The sequence below is a fragment of the Cyprinus carpio genome, chromosome B24 (assembly GCF_018340385.1).
Source record: "Cyprinus carpio isolate SPL01 chromosome B24, ASM1834038v1, whole genome shotgun sequence".
Classification (NCBI taxonomy): Eukaryota; Metazoa; Chordata; class Actinopteri; order Cypriniformes; family Cyprinidae; genus Cyprinus; species Cyprinus carpio.
This window is the reverse complement of record NC_056620.1, coordinates 19,435,504-19,461,481: the sequence shown is the minus strand read 5'-3', so window position 1 is coordinate 19,461,481 and position 25,978 is coordinate 19,435,504. Positions and strand designations below refer to the sequence as shown.

The window sequence follows — 25,978 nt, the reverse complement described above, 5'->3', positions numbered from 1 at the left end:
TCTAGGATTATTTTTAGAATGTGGTTTAAATCTGTATGGACACTTCGTTACATTGCAGTGTTATTAAATTGTTGAAATGTGAAAATTAAATCTTGTGATGTGCCAATTTCATAAAGGTCTTCTATGTGTTTTTTAAAATAAAAAAAAAAAACGATGCACAATGGACCCTTTTCACAGACCATGACAAGCCATTTCCAGAGTTATAAACATCTAACAAAATGTATGTTTTCATTTTTTTTTAAAAAGTGAACATTTATTACACTATACTTGGTGCTTTCTCACCTAGGCATTAAATTACTAAAACTAGTTAAGTGTTTCTAATAAACCGGCTGTGGATGTAAATTATATTGTAGATTTTTTCTTTTGCAAACAGCAACATAAAAATAGATTTGTTGTCATTTCCATTCACCACTATAAAAAACAATTACCAAACTATGACTACTTCTGAAAGCCCCGGAAATATCTAAATTGTCCATTGCCAGAAAAAGTCTGTTTAGACAGAAAGTAGAGGAGTCATTAAGGATACATTTCTCATCAGGAAAAAATTGAAATTGTAAAAATGATATGCTTTCTCATTAGAATAACTGTTAGTTTCAGTTGATATATTTCATCAGTGTAACTTATATACTAGTTGCCAAGCTTGAGAATTTTGATATTATAAAGAAAAAGATGTTTTGTTGAGTTTGTCAACTATGTTACTGACAAACTGTATGGGTCAACGGGTAACATAGTTGACAACTTCACCATTTTGACACAAAATGATCAATCAGGTTGACCTTGATTTGAATATTTATTTGAATGCAAATCATTAAAATATTAACCATAACAATGCACTAAACACCAAACCAAAATAATATTAAATGTTCAAAATAGAAAAAAAAAAAAGAAATTTAAACTCAAGTTAGTAACATAGTTGACAAAATTTTTGTGGACATGAGAGAAATTAAATGTTCTAATTTGAAAGAAAATGAAATTTAAACTCAATCTGCGTAAGGTAATTAGAAAATCTTGACTTAAATGTTTTATTCATTATACTGAACTCAAAAAACTGTAATTTAAGGGCCATAAAGGCAAATTCAAGCAAACGAAAAACAGGTTGCACAAAATATGTATGTATTCTCATAATGGATAAAATAGAAAATTGTTAGAAAAACATAATTATCCTCAATGGACATGAAATGTACCCTAAATTTTAGAATGACCCATAACTTACAGCTGAATGATTACCAATCCCAGAATCAGTGGGTGGAAGGACTGAATCATTTCCGTAGATTATAATCATGCCAAAATGATAAACTGAAAACAATCGCCTTGACTTGTTCCAGTGTTTGTCCCATTCATTCATTTCTTTTCTGTAAAGAATCTCACAAAGCATGTTACATATATGTACATATTATATTTATTATTATATATACACTGTAAAAGCTAGAGATTTCTTTTTAAAATATCTACATTATCAGCATACAGTACAGACAGGGTTAGTTGAGCACTCTTTTGCATTGTGGCGATATTAGTAATCCTCCATTCAAACACCAGTCTATTAAAACATCTGTACTTTATGCAAACATGCATGTACAGTAAGATGATAAAGTGTCTCTTTTAACTCTCTCTAGTGTTCATGTGAGCTTTTCATTCTGCTCAACGCAATACCGTTTCCTCCTCGATAAACCATTGTTCCTGCTCTTACTGTGGTCTTTCATGCCGTGGCTTGTTTCATCAAAGCGTTCTCTCCAAACACTTGCTTAAAGTAGGCCACATGCTCCTCACAGTGCTCTCCTGAAACAGGAAGATGATGTCAGAGAAGGTCCACTCATGTGCTGATGTTTTCGGCTCCAATCAAAGAAAACTAAATATTTCTTTACACCCTTGTTTGTTTGATTTTGATGTTCAGCCCATTTCGTGAACACAAACTCCATTTCATTCGTAAAAATCACTTACCTTGGCTGAAACCAGGATTTCCACGCAACCGCATATTCCTCTGCTCGAAGAAGCGGAAGATGGTGTAGAACAACATAGTGTCGTTTGTTTGCCGCGCGGCATCTAGAAACTTCCGTGCGGAGACGTTATCGTGGGCGCCGACGCTTCGAATGAAACGCAGAGCGCCCAAAACCTGCTGCTTGGACAGGAGAACCTCCACGATCTCATCGTTAGCGGTGGAGAGCCTCTGAAAAACACAAACAAACACACGTGGATCACTCCAGATCAACAGCAACAGGCAAAACGAAGCTTCAATCATCTGCACTGAACATACTGGGTTTTTTTTTTTACCTTCAGCATGTCTAGAGAGAGCTGGTGAGCAGGTGGATATGTGCTCTCCAGAGAGAGCAGCAGACAGGCCTAGAAACATCAAGAAGTTCTTATTGAAGCAAAGCTCCTTGGTGTTTTCCAATCTACATAAATCAAAGTTCTACTAAGAAACTGAGTTTGACTAAACTGCATTCTCACCAGTGGTTTGGAGTCGCTCAGGACGTGATACTGAAGAAATTGGTGCAGCATGTAGAAGAGGTTGTGCTGGACAAGAGTTTTGATGACTAGCTCATACAAATAATGCTGGAAAGGTCAAATAAAGATGAGAAGAGTCACTGTATACTGTACTACAACTATTATGATTCTTTACTAAATAATGCAAACGTAACATTAAATTTTGAAAAAAAAAACCATACTCAAACCCAACACTTTAAAAAGAAAACAAGCATTTTTAAAAGCTTTCTATATGTATATAAAAAGTTAATATGAATTCTAAGCCTTATTATACCATATTAGTTTTAAACTTAATAATACTTGCCAAGATTAAGGCTGGAACTGTTACTTTAGTATTATTTATATACTATCACAGTATATTTAAATAATATATTTTTATATTTAGAATTGGCTTTTATTTAAAAATGTTCTTTTTAATAATACTTTTAAGTTTTTTCTAAAACCTTTATTTGTATTTTTATATTTTTGTTTTAAAATTTTCAGTACTTCAGCTTAAATTTAATTTCAGTTAGTTGCCAGTGCTACATTTGTAACGTTCATTTAGGTTTTTGTGTAATATTTGTATTTATTTCAACTTCATTTCAATTAATGAAAATTATTTTTAATTGTTTTAGTTTTAGTTCAGAATAACAACACTGAGCAGTGATCCCAATTTATCTTAGCTGAGCTCTTTTTTGTAGTTGTAAAATATTTACTTGTCTTACTTGCAGATACTTCCTTAAAAAAAAAAAGTTCACCCAAAAATTAAAATTTTGTCATAATTTACTCACCCTTGTGTTGTTCCAAACCTGTATGAGTTTCTTTTTTTGATGAACACAAAAGAAGATATTTTGAAGAACCAACTGTTTGGAACAACATGATGGTAAGTACATTTTCATTTTTGGGTGAACTTTAAATATTTCAATAATTTAACCACACATCTGCACGTTCATGGTTCTCTGATGTTGGTTAATGGTCATGTACGTTGCAAGTAAACAAATAAAACATTTCAAATTTTTTGTACATTTTCAATTTTTTATTTTAAAACTAGTGACACTGTAATTTATTCATTGCAACAGTAAGATCAGATCCTCTGACTAACTCTCTCGTTAGATCTGGTTCATCAAAATAAAATAATCTTTTATTCAAGTCAATTTGTTCTTTTGAGTGGCTTAAAATGATATATTTTAATAGCCAAATTCCCCAAACCCTAAATTAGGGTTTGTAAAATTAACCTAGATCACTGTTTGTAGATGTGACTAGATCTTCATACATTTAAAAAAAAGCTTGTCCCATTGCACTCTCTCTCTCTCTCTCGCTCTCTCTCTCTCCAGTTTTTCCCTCCGCTGTCCTACAAATAAAGCCTAAAAAGCTCATAAACAAGGTTTGCTTCTTTAAGTTACTGTATGTTCAGTTATAACAGCAGAGAAACCCATGTTGTTCCAAGAGGGCTGAACCTGCGGTCTAAATGTGAAGGATCTCCTAAATGTCAGATAACAAGTGAACAACTACATTGCTATTCATAATATTTTGTTCAAAGGCATAGTTTAAGGAACGCCCTCAATAAAGAAGTTGTTGAAGGGTGAAGTGTAATGCTAGAGGCCACTGCAAAGATGATCATCTTTTCCTGAAGACGCTCAGAGCAGAATGTGTCTAAGCAACCGAAACGCCTAGCAAAACATCCAACAAGCCCTAACACCTGGGTCAGGTGAAGGTGAACCTGGGATATCATTTACAGTTACAGCAGAGCTTACTAATGGAATGAATGTTTCAGAAATACCATCCTGTGAAATTACTACCTATGTTTAAGGCCTTGGCAGTGTTTGCATGATTTAAAGATTACATGCAAAAGATTTTCAGCTCTGATTGTAGGTAAGATATCCTGATCCTCTGCAGTGAATGGGTGCCGTCAGAATGAGAGTCCAAACAGCTGATAAAACATCACAATAAACCATACGATGCCAGACCATCAGTTAACATCTAGTGAAGTGAAAAGCTGTGCGTTTGTAAAAATAATAATAATAATAATAATAATAAAAAAATCCATCATTAAGACGTTTTTAAACTCTAAACCATGGCTAAAATACCAAACCCCTATCCATAATAAAGCTTTCTCCAGTAAAAAAGGCTTCTCTATATGATCAAGATCAAGCTTCAAAACAGTTGGTAGATTTTGATGTGAGAGGACTTTTTCACTGGAGGAAGCATTATTTTTTTATTATGGAGGGTTTCAAGTTAAGACGTCATATTGATGGATTTGTTGCTTACAAACACACAGTTCTTCACTTCCCAAGAATTTCATTGATGGACTGGAGTCATTTGGATTATTGTGATGTTTTTATCAGCTGTTTGGACTCTCATTCTGACGGCACCCATTCACTGCAGAGGATCCACTGGTGAGCAAGTGATGTAATGCTACATTTCTCCAAATCTGTTCTGATACTGACATCTTGGATGGCCTCATTTTCTGGAAATATTCATTTTTGGGTGAACTATTCCTTTAAAGTCCTCATTGTGTTACCTGAACGGGAATCTGAAACTGGTTAAGAGAACGAATGTACTCCATGAGAACTGCAATGATGAACTTATGTTTCACTCCCTGTTCAAAAAAGACAATTTATAGCATTAGAACACAAAACAGCAATCCATTCACTACAGTCCTTCAGACAGAGATATCTGAGACCTACACAACTGAGAAAAATGCACATAGTAAAAGCAATTGCATCCTTAAAAGAAATGACCTTCTTCTCAGTGAAGTCAGACAGCACGTGTGTGTACATGTCTGACTGGTCGATCACCGCCTGAGTCCGGACCGGCCTTTTATAAGAAGTGCTGGAGCGACTGGGCCCTGATTCCATAGCCTGAGTAGAGAAGAAAACAAGCCATTTCTATAAATACCACATTCATATATAGAAACTACAGTATATCTGTACTGACCGCAGTATACGCTTGCTCTGCATCCAGGTACTCTTTGTACACTTGGTTGAGTTTATCAAACACTGTGGCCACCACAGACAGGTTCCCTTTATCCCCTCCTGTAAGCACTGAAGAACAAGACACCAGTTCATTAAATATTATCCTAATATCTAATATACTTCAAACATCTAACCGGCATTTTCCTTTGTGGATCAATTTTGCATGCATTTTCATTATAAAGCAATCTGTTGCTTACTTAGCGAGCATACAGACAAGATGACCATTTTGCAGTCTCGTCTCCGCAACAGGAAGTCCATGAGTTTGCCTTTATCCTGCAGGAGATTCAGCGTAGGCTGCAGCTTCACCTGGAGGTACCACAAATATCCTGACAAACAGAGAACATATAATCACTCTCCGTCACGCCAGATTGTTTTTCATTTGTGCACTGTTTAGTAAAGTACCTTCACTGGCACTGATGATGATATCTGGTTGAAACACACTCCAGGAAGATGAGTCTTGAATGTTAAGGAAAAGTAAGTATAAATATGGTTTATTTCACATTTGAAAATATGGTACATTTCACAGTTCAGCTGTAAGGATACAAAGTTCACAGGGCACCGGGGCCTGACTTGGAGCGGCCGCAGGTCCTGTAAGGGTGTCGAAATAAAGATTAGCTTCCTTACACTCTCAGAGAAGCATTACACACAGAAGAAGCCATACAGGTACATAAAGCTTGGAATTCTGGTATAGTTTATCATCAAGTGTGCTGTCGCTTTCTAAATGAATTACATGTCACCTGTGAGATGGATCTTGTAGGGGTTGATGGATCGAGCAGGAAGCACAGGCTGATGCACATTTAATGCACCATCTAATTCCCTCAGTTTTATATCATAAATTAATGAAGTCTGAAATACAAAATGATACAAGTATTTCAAACAAGGTTCAAATCAGATATATATATATATATACACATGTGACATATATATATATATATATATATATATATATATACATATGGAATATATATATATACCAAAGACTTAAACTACTTCAGTCTACACACACACAAAAAAATACATATAAAGAATAAATAAAATAGATAGTGAATTGGTGGGTTTTGTTAAATGTGAGCCAAAATCATCACAATTAAAAGAACCAAAGACTTAAACTACTTCAGTCTGTGTGCATTGAATTTATTTAATACACGAGTTTCCACAATTTGAGTTGAATTACTGAAATAAATGAACTTTTCCACGACATTCTAATTTATTGAGATGCATCTGTATATATGCATATGAAGAGTTTATATGCAAAAACAGATAACTTTTTTTTATTTTGAAAAATAATGTTTTTTATGATGTTATTATTGTGTTAGTTAGCTGTATTTTTTTTAGCGATTTTTTACCTAATCAAAATAACCCAACTGCAGTTTGATTGAGATTAATTGGAATGCACAATTAAAAAAACATGATTTTTGAATTTTTTTTAAAACTGAGTTATCGGTTTTTGCAAATGAGCTCTTCATATATAGGCAGATATTTGATATATACTTCTGCATGCTCATTTTCCCTCATTTTTAATGTAGATTACATCTAACATCCTTTAATGTCTACTTTAAGTTAATCTTTAAAACCACTAATAATTTAATATTGCTAACTGTATTCGTCATCAAATCTCAAAACGAATATCGGTTTATATAATGCTGTGATGCTTAAATGCACTATTTTTTTATTTATTCAGACAAATAAAATTGATATCAACCTGAATTTTAATATCAGTGCATTCCACATATTTAAAACATATATTTAGCACATTGTTAGTGGCTAGTTTATTATGCACATCATAATGAACTCCACAAATGCATTGATATCATGCGATTTGCAGTTCGAACACTTGTCAAACTCACCTGTGAGCTCTGATGGTGCACCACAACTAGATTATCCACCACGTTTAGCGCAAACTTGCCCGTGGTGTTTAGTTTGAGCACATGAGTCTTCCTACACGTGCCTTCTCTATAGTTATATGAAAAAAGGAACAGGTAAAAAAAAAAAACAGAAAATGCTCAAAACTATATCTGAATATTGTAAAAGAATAATGATTATTCTTATCTATTGTACCTGGGCAGATGATAAAGGACCACCTCGGCTCCAGGACTGTTGGTGCTTCTGGAGTGATGCTTCAGATACATCACATAGAGCTGATCATAACTACATTTGAGAGAAAGAGTGTGACTGCTGGACTACTACGAACCATGTCATTTGCAGAAAGATATTTGTTCAGATTTAGAGGTCTAGTGTTGTCTCAGGGGTTCATACACACGTCTTACATTGTAGCCACAGCGATGTCCCGCTCAGAAAGGCTGAGTTTGGCTGGTTTGGGCACCGCTGGCAGTTCAATCTCAAACTTGGACATCTTTGACACTGTCGCACTCTAGAGAAAGTAATGTGAGGATTAGAGCAGTATGTTTTAAGATTTAACAACCAAATATCAGAGTCACTGTTGCCCTCTTGTGGTTTAAGTCTGCAGATGCAAAACTCTTGCATGCTTTCCATCAACATTAAACAATAAGACATCAAAGTCACCTTGAAAGCAAATGGCTGCAGCACATTACCCTGTACTGTGGTGGAAAGGAGAAGAACGGCCGTCTCTGGGCAATACATGTACCAGTTCACATTGATGCTCTGGCTCTTTAAGAGCTTCAGGGTTCGCTTATCAGGCAGCACCTGAAACAGAGGAAAAACAAAGATTCTGTTTACCTTTGGTAGAAAGAACGACTTGAAAAAATACTTCAGTCAATTTACTGAACTGATGTAAGGTGCCACCCCACCTTACAAAATCATAAACAAAAACAATCAAAAAAAACAAACTCAAACAAAATACTACAATAAAAACACTCTTTGTATAAAAAAGTAAATAAGCAAAATAAATAAATAAATAAAACACAGTACATTTCCAAAGTTTCACAAGATTTGGTTCAGTAAGTAAGTCTTTCATGATTTAAGGCTTTATTTATTTGATCAAAAATTAATTAAAAACAGTAATATTATGAAATATTTTTAGAATTTAAAATAACTGTTTTCTATTTGGATATGTTTTAAAATGTAATTTATTCCTGTGATGCAAAGCTGAATTTTCAGCATCATTACACCAGTCCTCAGTGTCACATGATCCTTCAGAAATCAGCCTCAGGAAAACATTTATTAGTATTAGCATTATGTTGAAAATAGTTGTTTAATAGTTTTGTGGAACTTTAAAAGAAAAGAACAGCATTCATTTGAAATGTAGAATCATAGAAATCTTTTGTAACATTATCATTTTATGCTATTTAATGCATCCTTTCTGAATAAAACAGTTTTTATTCTTACTGAATCAATTAACAATTAAACTCCGCCCACCTGACGTCAATAGATAGGTGCGCAGGAGACAAAGACCAACCAGGTCAAAAACTAAAAAGCAAAAAACAAATCCTGCACACTATCTATGCAAAAAATATCAAAATATTTATTTATTGACAACGTTTCGAAACATCGTCAATAAATAAATATTTTGATATTTTTTGCATAGATAGTGTGCGGGATTTGTTTTTTGTTTTTTTTATTCTCACTGAATAAAATCTTACTGACCCCAAACTTTTGACTGGTAGTTTATACATACATACATGCGTACATAAATATACAAAGAAAGAAATTAAATTAAATCTCTTTTCATTTACCTATCAACCATGCACTCATGAAAAAACCAAAAGTGTATATACACAAAAAAAAATCACAAAAAACCAAAAAAAAAAGAGAAAGAAAGTAATTCACTGTGCACAACAACTGCATTTATTGCGACAGCAGGCATCAGTTATACTTACAACTGATTTTGTAGTGCGCTGCACAGCTAAGATTTTGTTCCCCAATGAGAATTTGATACACTTCACCTCTCCTTTGTCATCCATTCTGTCAAACGAAACACATGTAATGCTTACCAATGCTGTTACTATTAACTAAAACTAAAAAAAAAAAACATTTTCACTAATTTAAATCAAGCTAACATAAAATTCAAATACAAATATGAGATGAAAACCCTGAACTTCAAAAAAAAAAAATGATTTTTTTTTTTATTTTAATAATTTAATTTAAAAAAAAGTTAAACTTACTGTAGGTATTACAATGATTAAAATTAAAATTGAAATCAAAATAAATTAAACCTAAATATAAAGATTTAAAAAATAATAAAAAGTACAAGGAATTACTTTAAAAGCTTAATATAAAAATAGAAGATCATTCAAAATATTAACAAATACTACATAATATTAATAATTCTAAAATAACACTGATCTTTGCATGATGCATACTGTATAGGATATAGATGCATAAAGAAACTCTAGGGGACTTACCTGAAAGCCACTGAGCTCTTGTCATCTGGCCCTTTAACCACAACACCTGTGGCCCCACCAGATCGTACAGCAAACACCTGCAATCACACAAAAATATTATACTCAGAAAGCATAAGTTATAACTGAGCAATCATTCAATACCATAGTGTATAGAAAAGTATCATCTGATACCACTGTACTATAGCCACAGCACTTTTTGATATATGAACAGATCAGTACATCTGATCCCAAACAACCATAAACCTGCACGTGACTCAAATACACGACAGAAAGATCATATCAGGGTCACAGTCATTAACATGCACCTAATAAATATCAATATATTAATAAACAAAGGCTAATTCAGTGATGTATTTAATGCACTTGAAGACTGCTTACTTTATCTACATCTAGGCTACATTATGATTGTGTCCATCGAGACAGCATTCAAAATGAGCCTATGTTGCCCAAAATGCTGTCTAGGAAGCATTGATATCGTTTTATGATGTCATATAATTATTACACTTCAAATAATCAAACGTGTCCTCACCTGTTTATTCGCCTCGTCGAAAAACACATTGTTGACGCTGGACGCGTTCTCAAACTGCACGGGGTTTTCACTGAGCTCTAGATAATATTCGTCACTCATATCGTTTTATGTAACGTTACAGTCCTTTATTCCGCAGCTTTGTGTTTTTACTTTAGCTGGTGTTTCCACTTCCGCGTCCGTCAAAAGTGAGGCAGTCATGTGATGCTCAAGTGGTCATGTGACGTTTCTTCAGAAGCGCTGCACTCAGTGAACAATAACAATAAACATGGTTATGATATGATATGATATATTTTTAACATTTCATATAGGTCGTTCTTACGAATCAGGGATATACATGTTTAAGGGTGACCGTCAAATATCAACAGTTTTAATTCATTTGATTAACATTTTATTAAAATTAAACAGGGCTTTACAGTTTTCTTACTTCTAGGTATTAGTCCTAAAAGTAGAAAGCGAATTAAAATCGTTTGTTACATTTTTTTCTTCAAATTTCAATTCATAAAAATAGCCGAATAATTATTCTTAAATTTCCAAAAACAGTAGGCAAATATATTTAGCCTATAATATATATATAGTAATATACTAGCCTAACTTTACTAGGCTACAGTTTTTGGACATTAAAGGTTTACCTCACCCAAAAATTTAAATTTTATAAATTTTGTTCACTTGTTTTCTAAAAAAAAAAAAAAAAAACACCCAATGAAAGTGAATATGTGACATAAAGTGACATAAAATTCTGCCTAACGTCTATTTTTTCACAAATATTTATTGATGAATTTGTGTGGATTATTGTGATGTTTTTATCAGCTTTTTGGACTCTCATTCTGACGGCACCCATTCACTGCAGAGCATCCATTTGTGAGGAAGTGATGCAATGCTACATTTCTCCAAATCTGTTCTGATGAAGAAACAAACTCTCCACAAAAGTAACTTTACAAAATAATTACATTTAGGAAGACCTACTTGTTGCTATTATTACTGGCTAGTTGTGTAACACTGTAACATTAACACTTATGTTAATAATGTTATCAAAACTATTTTTTCATTTTATTAATGTTTATTAATTATTTTACGGAACACAGTTCTTATATAAATACAAATTACAAAGGTAAAAAAAGCAATGGAAAGACAAAAGTAACCATTGCAAAATGTAGCTTTTATTAACGTTGTAAACTTAAAGTATAAAATAGTTTTAGACCATCCTAGTTACCAGCAAAATAAACTGTACAAGTGTGGAGCAGACTGAATGAATTTACTGTACAACAAGCATTTAATACGAGCTGTGCCATACATTCACACTCAGTTTTTGTTAGTAGACTTCCTTAATGAATCGTTGTGTATATTTTCTGTATACTTGCACTAATGTCACAGAACTATTGTTTTCTAACACATCAAAAAGCATTCAGTGGGTTAACAGTGAAATACCTATTTTGGGGTTGTAGCAACATACACACTGAAAATTCATGGCATTTTAAATAAATGTGAAAAAGACGCTACCGTGTTCATGATGCACCACTGACTAGCTCCTGAGTTCTGAATGTGCATCTCATTTTCATTCAGACCAGACAACTGTTGGCAACGAGAATGCATTTGACAGTTTCAACAAACCTTTGCGTCAGATCAAGACAGAACAGCACCGTGCATTCAAAGTATGTTTAGAATTTAGACTTTTTTTCTTTAATACATAGACCTTTTATTCCAGATATGATTGAGATCTTTATGTTTTTATATTTTAAATGTTATTGCATTCAAACGCTTTAAGGTACAACACTAATGCATACAGAAACAGTCGAACGCCAATGTGATGATGCGGAGCATTTTTTGGGGATTTCACGATTTGTGACTTTTTTGTATCTTCTGAAAAACTGTGTAAGTTAAGGACAGATGCATGTGCAAGTAGACTAATAAATCCTCGAATTAAAAGATATGATAACAAACTTGCATCCAAAATGAATACACATGTAGGAGTAAAACAGCTGCTAGATTCAGTAACACGCCAGTAAAACAACACTGACTTTGGCATGTAATTAAATGAAATGCCACCTTCAAGTCCAAAAGACTTTCCACTTCAATCAATCATTCAGATGCATTTATCCAAAATATATCCACCTGTCATTCATTAACACCTATTCCTCATTCATTTTTAAAATAAAAATATCATCTTCGTGCACAAATCCTCAATACTCGATGTAACAGATTCAAACACTTCTACATCTGTCACGCATACTGTTGATTATCAATATTTGAGCATCATTATTACTAAATTATGACACCTTTTGTTTTTGCTGTATGCTGTATTATAAGTCGACAGTATTTTTAAATGATATTTAATTAATTAACACAAAAAAAAATGCGAAATGCCCAGAGAAAATATCAATTTGAAGTGTGCATATTCATGTTCCAGACCAAACGCAGGTTAAGTTTGAACACTTTGTTCCTTGCGCTGTTTAACCACATTCAAAAACGTATTTCAACTTGATTGTCGAACCCAAGTGAGATTGTAGTGCTACTTATGGAAAAAGGAAGCTCTGAATAATCTGCCCTCTGAGAAACAGCTGAAGGGTATCATGGCCGTGTTTGAAGAATACACAGAAACATCTAGGAGCGTGTGGTGTTGCCGTCATCATCGTCGTCGTCAGACTGTTGGTCAGGAGGAATGGCGCGGGTGTGGCTGGCCCGTACGCTGGTCAGATGATGGCAGGCAGAGATCAGGTTAGCAATGCCAACAAGAGTTACGCCTGTGCCATCCAGGTTCACTTGACTCAGCTGCATACGACACAGGAACTTCAGACCTGAGGAGTAGAATTCAGTCTGTTAGAGATGTTTCTTTACTAGAACATGATTGTGGAGGAAATAAGACTGCACAACATACCCTGATCTGTGATTCTGGTTCTGCTGAGGTTGAGTTTCAGCAGCTGTGGACAGTGAACTAGACCTCGTCTGATCACCGTATCACCCACCTGTGTACTGGCCAAACCCATCACCTACAAAACACACATGTACGTTGAGTCCATAAATATTCATTGCCATGTATATATATATATATATATATATATATATATATATATATATATATATATATATATATATATATATATATATATATGGTTTATATACTATTATTTTCAGTTATATAGAATATTACATAGTAAGTTAATAAATATTAAATATGATAAAATGTAATTTATTCCTGTAATGGTGAAGCTGAATTTTCAGCATCATTACTCCAGTCTTCAGTGTCACATGATCCTTCAGAAATCATTCTAATATGCTGATTTGCTGCTCAAGAAACATTTCTGATTATTATCAATGCTGTTTTTTTTTTTAGATTTTATTTTTATTTTTTGATAAATAGAGTTCAAAGGAAAAGCATTTATTTGAAATAAAATCTTTTGTTACATCATTAATGTCTTTACTCTCACAACTTTTCCAAATTTAATGCATGAATAAAATTTGTACAGTTTTCATTTTTAAAAAATGTATTTAGTAAAAAAAAAAGATATTTTAACTAAATTTTTAAGATTTAATTTTTAACTACACAAAAAAAATATATATAATAATTATTTTTATATTTATCCTTTGTATTAGTATTTTAGTACTGTCAAACAATTAATCGCGATTAATTGCATCCAAAATAAACATTTTTGTTTACATAATATATATGTATGTGTATATTTATTATGTATATATAAATACACACACATACAGCATATATTTTTTTTAAATATTAACATGAACATATTTATATAATTTATATCATATATAAATATATTTAATATATAAACTTAACATATTTTTCTTAAATATATACATGCATGTGTGTGTATTTATATATACATAATAAATATACACAGTACACACAAATATATTATGTAAACAAAAACTTTTATTTTGGATGTGATTAATTGCATCGATTATTTGTTTGACAGCACTTATAATATATATATTTATTGTCTACTGTACCTGCAGATGTGGTAAGTGTGTGATCAAGGCTGCCACACCCCTGCTGGTGACAGCTGTACGGTCGAGACACAGTTCCTGGAGCTCTTTTAGACTGATCAGTCCCTGGAGCCCGCTGTCACTCACCTGAGTGTTGCTAAGAGACAGCTTCTTCAACCTATCAGGTGCAAATGGTCATCATTACCATCTTTGGTAAAAGCAAAAAAATTCTGAATACTGTTCTAATGAAACAAAGAAATGAATCAAAAACGAAAGATCTACTCATACCAATAGCAGAAACGAAAAACTGCAGGACAATGCAAATTTTAATTGCTTTAAATGATATATTGCAATATAATCACTTTTTTGCTCAGAATGCTGGAAAATGTACTTAAACTTATCGGTCTGTAGGTTCTCTCTCCAAACAAATAAAACAAAGTTAATCAAAAACAAAAAACACTATATTTGTTGACAAAAAAAGAACAGTGTGAATAAGTCTTGTTTGTGGCACACATGTGAATAGATCGTTACATATAAATCAGGCTTCCCACAATTTCTGACCAAAGAATTTCCATTATTTCCATGCCTTTTCCAGCTGTTACTAATGACCGGACAAGAAATGTTAAAAGTCATTCTATAAAGAAAGAGCTGAGCGTAACTACGTTTGATTCATTTCAATGTAGTTATTCATTCTCTAACAGTTCCAGGTTTTTCTTGACTGTGGGAAACCTGAAAAATGGACAACAACAATTTGGGATCTAGCCAGTGATTTCGTAAATAACTCAAAGTAAGCCTATTCCAGCATTACAAGATTACACCACATTAAACCAGAACAGCAGCTCCTTTTCTCATGTGATTTACTGCATGGACACTTTGGACCTAAGCTCTACCTGGTCATGCTTGCAAGCTGTGTAATGCCGTGGTCAGTGAGCTGAGTGTAGTCCGTCAGGTCGAGCTCTACGAGCAAAGTCTGTCTGGAGAGAAACGTAAGTCCACTGTCCGTCACAGAGTGTCTGCCGGGCAGGGTGAGCTGGGTAAGCCTTAGGCCTGCGTGGAGAAAATGCTCTTACTTCACTAAAACCCTAAACAGGATTGAATAACTTGCAAAACACATTTATGCATGCATAAAATACTTCATAAATAGTTCTATTTGGCTGCACCTGAAATGATCTCCAGCGTGTGGTTTCCATCGGCGACCGGTATGCCGGCCAGGCTGAGCGCTGATAGGCTGGGGTGGGTTGCTAGGCACTGGAGAGTATTTTCTCGCACACCTGTGCCGTCCAGGTGAAGCGTCTGCAGGTTTCTGAGCTCTGCGAGAGCAGACACATCACTCACCTCGAGGCAAAAGGAGACAAATGTTAAATAAATATAGGCTAAACGTATGGTGAATTCCATTACAAATTAATAAAAAAAAAATAATATATAATAATAATAATAATAATAATAAATAATAATAATAATAATAATATTTATTATATATATATATATATATATATATATATATATATATATATATATATATATATATATATATTTTAAATAAAGGATTTGCATTCTAAAAATAAACAAAATGTTATAAATATAAAACACTATAAATTGATTTTAAAAAAATCTATGTATCCGAGTGAAAAAAAATATATACTTAAATTAATTTGAATTACATTTATTTTGCACCAAGTATACTACAAATGCATTTAGATATTTATGTGCTTAATAAAAATACCCTGCAATTTTACTCTTGGTATAATAAACTGGTATACTTATACTGGTATAAATATCTTGCATTTAAATACTGATATTATACAGAGATCATGCAGTCCTTATTAATAGTGATATTAAAACACATTTTTGGCATAATATTAAGAAATGTGCATTGTGCAAAATAGAAATACTCCAAATAAATCTTAATTAAAATTTTATATCAGTAAGTCTTAAGTGATATGCCAATAAGTATGTTCATAGATTTTAAGTATACTTTAATTTTTTTTCTGTATATACCTTGGTGTGTTTAATACTGAGCATTCGTAGCTGTGGTACACATGCGGGCAGCACTCTCAGTGTGTTCTCTGTGATGGCCGTCTGATTGAGGCTGAGCTGACACAGCGCAGAAGAACCCGACTGCAGATACATCAGCAGACCTGCATCGCTTACTTTGGTCTGGTCCAGAGCCAGGAACGTCAGACTGCGCAGTCCTGAGATCAGACACAAACAGATGATGCATTTGTACATGATGATAATGGTTTATGGATGCTCCAGCCGTCTCACCTGTGATATGCTGCAAACAGCTGTCTGTTAGTTTGCTACAAGACGACAGGTTGAGATGCTGCAGTTTTGAGAGGTTGGACAAAACTGAAAGACCAGCGTCTGCAAAAAGGAAACAGGAAATGATGAACAGCTTTATAAATCATCTTACAATCAAATCAAACCAGTAATCAATTGTATATATACACCCTATAGAAATGTAATTTTTCTCACAGATAGCTAGTCATATTTCATCCCAAAATCAAAAGAATAAATACATATTTGATCAAATGTGTCTATTTTCAGAAATCTATTTTCATGACAATTAAGCACATTTACGCCATTACCATAATGCAAAAAAATCCATAAATTATATGTATATTTATTTACATCAAATGTCAATGTAATAATTTTTTTTTACATTTTAAGAAAAAATTTTTTTTAAAATATTATATATCACTTAAAAAATAAAAAATTATATAATAAATAATAATAAAAAATAAAAAATAATAAAAAAAAAAAAAAAAAAAATAAAATATCATTTATCATATATCACATAAATACTAAAATTAATAATTATTTATTTATTTATTTTTATAGCTGTGACTTCACTTTATTATATATATATATATATATATATATATATATATATATATATATAATATATATAATATATATATATATATATTATATATATATATTTAATATATATATTTCTTTTTTTTTACATGTTTATTGTGTATTAAGATTTAATATTATTTGAAGAACTGTTTTAGTATTATTAATAAAAATTAATTAAATAAATACTAATTATAAAAATAATAAATATAATAATTAAAAATAACAAAAAATATAAAAATTATATTTATTATTTGAAAATATTATTATATAGTGATGACTTTATTTTTTATTTGAACATATTTTTCTATATTTACAGTCCTAAAAAATTATATACTGATTTTCGATAATGAGAATTTTGGGCTAAAATGTAATGTAATCTAAAATTTAATTCCAACAATTACAAAAAAATTATAAAATGTAAAAGTCTTAATAGTCCTAAAAATGATTTACTGATCTGTTTATTTATATACTGTAATAACATCTTAATATTGCACACCTGTGATGAGAGGAGAGTTGACGAAGCTGAGATGTTTGAGACAGGAAAACGCCCTCAGTTGCCGCAGCAGCTCGTTGGTGGTGTATGGGTAGCAGTTTAGGACAAACTTCTGCAGCGGGCAGCCGAAGAACAGCTCCAGGGTACGCGGGCGGAGGAGACGTTCACGTGCCATATGAGCCAACAAGAGTTCAGCCAGCTCCGGGGTCAAACACGCCAGGCTGCTGCTGTACTGCATGCTGGGAGCTGAGAGAGCAAGACTACGTTTAATGGCTTTTCCTAAGCACTCATGTGACTGGTAAATAACACTTGGTGGTCTGTTTCTGACCTGTCATGAGGGAAACGGTGGCCCTGGTGGCCATCGAGCAGAGAGACGGCACGCGGGGGGTCTTGAAGGCTTTTTTGGGGGGCGAGGGATGCCCGTGTGGCGACTGCTGCTCGTCGTGATGGGCGGCTCGCTGTAAACGCTCGACAGCAGCTTGACCCGCAGCTCCACGCAATACACGGATTTCCTCAGGGTCTGCTGGCTCATCAGGCTCCGCCTCCCTTCAACACACAACCAATCATAGTCACTTAAAGGGACAGTCCACTCAAAAATGTCAATTCTGTCATCATTTACTATCATCAAACGTTTTTTTTTTTGTTTATTTTGTTTAGGAAACAAGAAATCGATCACTGTTATGATGTCTTGCTGAATTGCAAAAGGTTTTTCTTTCTTACTGAACTGTGATCCTTCTATAAAGCTCTTACTAATCACCCCATACATTTCTCACCCTTCAGGCCCTTTAGAAATCATCCTACCTGAGTCTGTTGCCCTGCTCCGGCCAGTGATGTCTCGGCTCCAGTCCCGCTCTTGCCCTGTTCTCCAGGAAGAAGGGCAACTGTGGCAGTCCTGTCAGAGAGAGAGAGACAACATATATAAATTGTATAGAGGATTCTGATTTTTATACATTTATTAGATTTTTTTTTAATACATTTACACCTTGAAATAAATTTCTATGACTTTTCCAGTCATTCAAGATTACTGGACAAGGTTTTTGAAAATCATTTTTATAGAGACTGGACCCAAACAGAGAAGTTTCTAGCAGAGTTTCTATTTTAGATATTAATGTATTGGATTAGATATAAAGTACATATATAGTTATGCTCTATTTTGTATGCTCCATTTAATTTAAGAAATTAATACTTTTATTAAGTCAGACTCAGAACACATTAAATTTATCCATTCCAAAATCATAGGAATAAATTACATTTTAAAATATATCATGATGTGTATATCACTTTTTAAGACTGAGGGAAAAAAAAAATCCCTGATATTTCCAGGTTTTTCATGACTGAAGGTATGCATCTAAAAAAAAAAAAAAAGACATTTTAAAAAACAATTTACAACGATTTACTTGTACGACCCATAAGCACATCAAGCAAACAAATTAAACTTAAATTGCACCTCGCCACCACCAAATTAACCAAGCATTCAATTACACAGCCTCAATATCAAAACAGCTGCACTGGAACTAACTGCATGCTAGGCTAATTACCATATATTAGCATGTTCACAGGCCTGCCTGCTCAACCAATACAGCTGCATTTTATTCCTGCGTGTCTCTGATGTGCAAACTGACATATGATCGGCCTCACATCATCTTAAAATGCTGTCCAAAGCTGTCCCCCCACATTAAACTTCCAGTGAAAAGAGCCTGTTTGTAGAGCATATGCAGTTCGAGCACACGACTTGCTTGCTAGTTTTATCATTTGAAAGAGGTAAATGGGTTTTTACTTATAACCGGATCTAAACTAGGACAAGCAAGGTCATTAACCTCTTACCCAGTATGTACTTTCACTGAGTTTCTCACACTTTGGTCGCTCAGGGTTACTGAACAATGATCAGACCGACCTGAGCACAGCAGTCCAAAGACAGCAATTTTGTGATTAAGATCAATAATCTACTTTATAAGATCAGTTAAATCTCAGAGAACATAAAACACTTCCCTAATTTTAGCTTTAAAGTTCCGGGAATGTTTTATTTCTAAATAACCAAAAACAAACATTCAGAGAACATTCTGGCAAGCAAAGCTGGGATGAGACTGTGTCTATATGATTAAAATAACCACTAATCTATTTTTTTTAGTCTAGTATGTAGTTCCATTTATTTCAGAAACAAAGCTTTTTCAGAATCATGAACAGTGACGTTCCGCGAGAAGCAATAAAGCTCCTGTTCTTAAATGTTTTGAAGGATTCTTTGTGATTAGAGTCCTTGAAGAAATGTTGGCACACTGTCTATTCATTACCATTCCGGTCCTCTTTTATGAGATTATGGCTTTTTCGGATTCAGTGGAGTCCACAAGCAGCGTACACAGCTTTTTAGTCCGTTCCAGACTAGCAGATATCAACATCTTTTATCTTTTATTAATGCTGCTGACTAATGCAAACATCACTATTATTATTGCTCATACTAAAACAAAGCCCAAAATTCAAGTATTACGCTTAAGCACTCAATTCATCTCACAATGTTTGTGTTGAAAGCATGAATAGAACCTCAAAAACATGTCATTTTTCTAAGCAATCAGTTGTATTTTTGCCTGGCAAACAATAAAAAAGCTTGGAAAAATCTCATAGATTTATAGTGAAAGGAGCGCCATAACTAGAGTCCAGAATACCATAGAGACTTTGGACTCTTTTTACTTGGCAATCATCTAGAAAGCACCCAGAACAGCCTAGCAACCACCTAGAACACCCTAGCAACCACATAACAACGCCTTGTCAAAATGTAGCGTGAAAGTAAAATGTTACAAACCGTTGAGATGAAATGGAGGTACAACTTCTTCTTCTGGTTGCTCCTCATTTTCCAAATGTTCCTCATTTCCTGGATCGCCTCGCACCAGTTTATGGCCTCGTCCTGTCAGAAGCAAATGTGTAATAACACAATATCACTCACATCGAAGTGACATTTGTGTAGAGCAGGGGTATTATTGTTAACAAAAACTATTGAAAACATTATTGTTAATTCAGGTACAGCTAAAAATAAAGTCAAATAAATATCAGATGAAATAATGTAATAATGGAAATAAATCTGATATAAAAATAAATGATAACTAAACTTAATAAACAAACTTAAATATTAAGCAACAATAAGTATTATAACATTCTTTATTATTATTATCTAAAACTAAAACTATTGAAAACATTTTTGTTAAATAAAAAAAGAGCTAAAAATAAAATATAAATATTAGATGAAAAAATTAAACAAATCGGAAATCAATAAATACCATAATAAATAAAAATGAAATAACTAAATTATAACAAACTTAAATAGTAAGCAATATGTAATATATCACTATTTTAACTTTGTTTTTTAAAATAATCAATATTTACAAAAATAAACTAATACAAATTACAAAAGCACATAACAAATCACTAAACTAAAACTGAAAATATAAAAATAAAAGTCAATAGAGTGCTGCAGTCTTGACATCAAAACCCATTTTCCTATGGGTTTTAACAATGGGATTTTTCATTTTATGAGTATGGTAAACATAAATTGTTTTTTGCAGTCATGACTGCAGCACTCAAAATATTATATTTATACAAAACATTAATAACTAGAAAATGAGTCTAGAAATAATTCTAAAATAACTGTGTGGTGCGCTCACAAATTAGTCAAAGCAAATCTTACCCCAGTAATGAGAGGGTCCTGACAGCGGAGGTCCGACCCCAGGAATCCCAGCATACCCCACTGCTTCCTCCCACAGCTGATGGGGCAGAGGTGGAGGCATCTCCAGTTCCTCTAAAGCCCCGGCCTCCACCTGGGGTTGCTCATTTGGTGGCGCCACTGGCTCTTCCTGTGGCTCCGCCTCCACCTGCCCTACAACGGCCAATCGGGATGCTGGACTGGGCGGGTCCTGAGGCGTCTCGGGGGGCGTGGTCTGTATGCAAAGTGCAGCATTGGGAGTCAGTCCTAGAGACCGGAGGGAGCAGGTTAGCTCAGCTTCTCCAAATCGCTTTCGAGGAAACCCCTGCAGGAGGGAGAAAGCAGGTAGCGAAGGGTGGCAGCCGGCAATGTACTGGACGACGTGACTTAAGGGAGTGTCTGCAGGAAAACGCTCGCGCATTGATTCCCCGGAGGGAAGCCGAATCTATGACACAAACAAAACAAACAGGTTTGACTTCATGTGAAATAATGCCAACAGCAGAGAAGAAACAGATGTGATCTCACACCATGAGGATGCAGTGGTTGTCCACGCTGGTCTCCACACGTCCTCCCAGTCTCTGGCCCTGTCCACTGGATGGAGACGTCTCAGCCGTGGCTTCAGTTTGTGCCTTCTCCTGCTGACTGCGCCGGTCCTCTGCGATCCTCTTCAATACCAACTCACGCTCCTGATCAAAGGACAAACTGTTAGTACACTGAAAACCAAAAATGATCTTGAAGACTTTGAAACTGACAGCTGATGAAGGAAAAAGTTTGCACTAAAAAGAGGACGGAATAAAATGCTTTTGATAGTTTGAGGTTGTTTTCACATGTTGACTTCTTTATAGCATAACATAAAGTAAATGTACATTTATTATAATTATATTTAAAAATATTAAAATGTTTAATAAATAATATGTATTTTTTCTTTTTTAGCTATTTAAAATATATGTTATTATACAAATATTCATTATATTAACTGTATGACATATTTGTCAATTATATATATATATATATATATATATATATTTTGTAATATATATATATATATATATATATATATATTTTTTTCTGACAAATATATAAGAAATACTAAAAGTGAAAATACTACATTAATAAATAAAAATAAAAACTCTAAATAAACAAAAATAAATAAAAACTAAAATGGAACTAAATCTGATAAAAAAAAATGAATAACAAAATAAATAAAAAATAAATATTAAGATAAAATAAGTAATATATAATTATTTACATTTATCATTATACAAATAAATAACATAAAATAAATAAAAAATAAATATTAAGCAACAGTAAGTTATATATCATTATTTACATTTACATTATACAAATAAAACTATTAAAATATTTTTGTTAATTCAGGTAAAGCTGGGAATAAAATATAAATATTAGATGAAAAAACTTACACTAATCAGAAATTAATAAACACAAATAGATAAATAAAAAAATAAAAACTAAAACAAAAATAAATAAAAACTAAATTGAACCAACACTGAAATAAAAATCAGTGATGAAACAAATGAACTTACATTTTAAGAAATAATAAGCAATACATTATTTTAACTTCATTTTTGAATATTTAATTTTGCAAAAAATAAACTAATAAAAATTATATATATATATATATATATATATAGAGAGAGAGAGAGAGAGAGAGAGCGCCATCACATTCATTAATTATGTTTTAAAGTATTTTTTGTTCTCTCTATATATAGTATATTGTCTTTTAATAGCACAAACAAAAGAAAAAAATATTTAAAAATAATTAATAACATTTTAACCAGCCTTTTTAAACAGCTATTGGTCATCAGTTTTGTTGTATTTAAAAGAACAGATTTTGTGTTCCACAGAAGAAATCATGAAATGACACGGGCGTGAGTAGATTCATTTTTGAGTGAAGCAACCCTTGCTTATGGAGCTTTATAATAAGAACATGAACCCTTTCACTGATTCACCTGCTTCTTCTGTCTCCTTTCTGCCCGCGCCTCTTGAGCCACTCGCTGCCTCTGCTGCTCGTGGAAATGACTCTTATCCTGCTTGATCCGTGTTTCCAGGGGTGGATGCTCTATTGCTGTGGGAGCATTCACAGAAGGAGGTGCCAAGACCAATGAAGGACCTAAAAGCAGAAAATTCTTCTGTACCGCATAACACTTCAGATTCCAGTATTAACATCCTGCTAATGAACTGCAGCATGCTAAGCACACAAACACACATGACCTGTTAGTCACACGCTAGTTTATTTGTACAATAAATCACATTTTCCTTCCCAGAAGAATGTTAACACTCTTGTACAATGAACAAACTGTGCTGTTTGTACCTGTTCCTTCAGACTGTGATTTATTGTTAGTGCAGAGAGCATCTTTGGGAGGGTTGAAGGCAGAAAACGCCGTCTCTAAAGGACCTGAAGGCTGCTTGACCAGTTTATGCCGTGGACTCCCACCCTGCAAAAGTTCAGAGCAAATGTGAGAATAACGAGAGGGCTGGTGCTTAATAATCAAACACAATGCTGTCTAATAACACATTCAATATTCCCTAAGGCCACTGAATATAACCAGACAGGTCTATGACTAGCCAGCGCTTTTACATATCTGGTCACACTTTTTTTCTCTTGGGAAAAAGTCAAGAATAAATTATAAAGCTTATTTTAATATTTTCCTCCATAAACACATTTACCATTCAGCCGCTTCTGGTACAGAGAAGAACCCGGCCTGCATCGCTGCCTGTATCTGATCTTCACTGAAGCCCATCTCAGAGAGGGTGCTGATGAACCCCCCGATGGTCTAGAAAACACCACAATCTGAGCTCCAACATATAACTTAATATTTACTATAAAAGTGACTTTTCATAAGATTGTACTTCCATTTGTGACTTTACTACCATTATAAAAGGTAAAAAACAGTAATAATAAAGAGTAGGTGTACTGAACAATATGCATAGTACTGTATGTGTTATGTACAATCCAAATGTACACACTTAAAGCATGTATGTACAGTACAATATCATGGCATCACTACAGTACTTTTTCATAAGGGTAGAATGTTTCAAACCCAGCAGTCTGCTTTAATGTAGTCATTCAAATTTGTGCATTTGGCAGATGCTTTTATCCAAAGAAACTTAAAATGCATTAAATAAATGTGTGTATTTTATTTATAATGCATCTCTAAGTAAAAGATGCACATGGAATCAGCGCAAATAAAAGAGAACAACATGCTCAGAACACAAACACTTCACATCCTCATAGCATGCACACTGTACTAATGCTGCCACCACAGATTTCACATGATATCACAGTGGACTTTACTTTGATACAGTTTGGTTTATTTTTCTGTTTATGAATCTTTGTGGGATTGCAATAGTGCCATATTTGATTTAAGTGCAATATTTGCATAAAAGCAGTATTTCCATTTTATTGAGGTTACAAAAGTTGCTATCCTTTGCACAATAAGAGCATGCATTAGTTTACATTTACTTATGATTAATTTCCTTATTATTTGTATTTTAATCTAACCATGTTGCCCAGTGCAAGTAGGCCAAGTCAATTCAGTTTTAACTGTCTGAAGAACACTCAAAAAATTTAAAAGGTGAATCGTTTGTATTATTTGATTGCATCTGATATCATTCTATATATATTTGAGACTGCAATGAACATTCATGTAAAATCACTCATATTGTTTGCAATGAAGGTATCAAGGGGCTTTCCTTCTGACTTAGGCCTACTTAACATTTCCTTGTTATCTTAAAGAGTTGCAATAACAATGACTGTATGACTAAAAGTTTCACGAGACAATAATAAAAGGTTGTGCAGTATGTTGGACTAAAGAATCTTAATGCATTTGTCACAGTTGATCATGTTTTATCCATGTCGGCAAGCTAATATAGCAATGCAATAAGCTTTATAAAAACATTATGGCCGATTCTGATTAACCATAATCGCTTACCGATGTGGAGTCCATAACTGTATTTAATATCCTCAAAAATGCTGGATATATGGGTTTGTTGTTACTTTGCAGAAGCTGTTTATTGATTGTCCGCACAGTAGAATGCTGACCGTATACGTCACGGGTTGTGTTCCGTCCGGACTGTTTGCTCGACGCTGATTGGATGACTGACAGCTGGAAACGCCCCTTAAGGACTATCAATCACAGCTCGCCCGGATGTGTTTAAAGGAGCAGGCGCGTCTCTACCCAGTGGAGTTCATAAACATTTACTAAAGCGTTAATTTCAGACGGTCACTTACTGAAACACATTTATCGTCTGTCTACAAAATCAGCTTATTTCTTTTGCTGTGGCCTTTGTTTCACTTTCGGGATGCAATAAGTGCCATTGGCCGGCAGATGTCATATTTGGTCATGTTTGGAACAAAGGCATGAAACTAAAATAAGTAAAATATAATAATAAAATACGATTTTTTTTCTCTTCTCCAACAAATGGTTAGTGAAAGAGGTGCTTAATATTTAGAAATATCAACCTAGGAAGTGAAACTTAATTTTATTTTCTATTCATTTCTTATGGGGTTTGCCACCATTACAATTTTACACTACAGTTTGTGTAGTAAAAAAAAATAAAAATAAAGTTAGTTGTTTATAGTTAATAGTTGTTTGTTAATGACGTCTACCGAATTCGTGAAATGTGCTATGTAACGTTACCATAAAAGTAACTGTCCTGTTAGTTTGTTTACCCGGCATGCATTTATTT

General features: G+C 33.5%; 2 protein-coding genes across 2 annotated transcripts; both read right to left on the bottom strand.

The window, feature by feature from the left end:
• Nucleotides 1-1,381: 1,381 nt before the first annotated feature.
• On the bottom strand, nucleotides 1,382-10,611 carry LOC109050027 (regulator of MON1-CCZ1 complex-like). The gene is made up of 18 exons (XM_042752490.1): nucleotides 10,287-10,611; nucleotides 9,758-9,834; nucleotides 9,233-9,317; nucleotides 7,959-8,099; nucleotides 7,703-7,806; nucleotides 7,494-7,583; nucleotides 7,283-7,388; nucleotides 6,173-6,281; nucleotides 5,979-6,023; nucleotides 5,838-5,891; nucleotides 5,633-5,761; nucleotides 5,398-5,504; nucleotides 5,202-5,321; nucleotides 4,982-5,059; nucleotides 2,446-2,550; nucleotides 2,269-2,337; nucleotides 1,939-2,164; nucleotides 1,382-1,776 (listed from the first exon to the last, which is right to left on the bottom strand). Exons 1-18 carry the CDS (start codon nucleotides 10,383-10,385, stop codon nucleotides 1,697-1,699), a joined length of 1,824 nt encoding a protein of 607 aa, XP_042608424.1. The 5' UTR covers nucleotides 10,386-10,611; the 3' UTR covers nucleotides 1,382-1,696.
• An 810-nt stretch (nucleotides 10,612-11,421) lies between these two features.
• Nucleotides 11,422-25,383, bottom strand: LOC109050332. Its single transcript, XM_042752489.1, has 17 exons — nucleotides 25,222-25,383; nucleotides 23,956-24,063; nucleotides 23,601-23,733; nucleotides 23,239-23,399; nucleotides 21,796-21,954; nucleotides 21,254-21,713; nucleotides 20,375-20,476; nucleotides 18,382-18,472; nucleotides 17,909-18,126; nucleotides 17,584-17,826; nucleotides 16,491-16,589; nucleotides 16,224-16,417; nucleotides 15,386-15,560; nucleotides 15,116-15,272; nucleotides 14,250-14,403; nucleotides 13,159-13,270; nucleotides 11,422-13,078 (listed from the first exon to the last, which is right to left on the bottom strand). The coding sequence occupies exons 1-17, from the start codon at nucleotides 25,234-25,236 to the stop codon at nucleotides 12,885-12,887; spliced, it is 2,775 nt and encodes a 924-aa protein (XP_042608423.1). The 5' UTR covers nucleotides 25,237-25,383; the 3' UTR covers nucleotides 11,422-12,884.
• Between the last annotated feature and the right edge of the window lie 595 nt (nucleotides 25,384-25,978).

Bases quoted from the DNA above. Each gene is read 5' to 3' on its own strand.
- LOC109050332 (XM_042752489.1), bottom strand. The intron at 21,955-23,238 runs GTGAATCAGTGA...TCCTTTGATCAG, and splicing joins AAAGGAGACAGAAGAAGCAG to GAGCGTGAGTTGGTATTGAA. The intron at 20,477-21,253 runs GTAAGATTTGCT...TGCTTCTGACAG, and splicing joins AGGACCCTCTCATTACTGGG to GACGAGGCCATAAACTGGTG.
- LOC109050027 (XM_042752490.1), bottom strand. From the start codon at position 10,385: ATGAGTGACGAATATTATCTAGAGCTCAGTGAAAACCCCGTGCAGTTT. The intron at 7,389-7,493 runs GTACAATAGATA...ATATAACTATAG, and splicing joins GTCCTTTATCATCTGCCCAG to AGAAGGCACGTGTAGGAAGA. The intron at 5,322-5,397 runs GTCAGTACAGAT...TTCTCTACTCAG, and splicing joins CAGAGCAAGCGTATACTGCG to GCTATGGAATCAGGGCCCAG.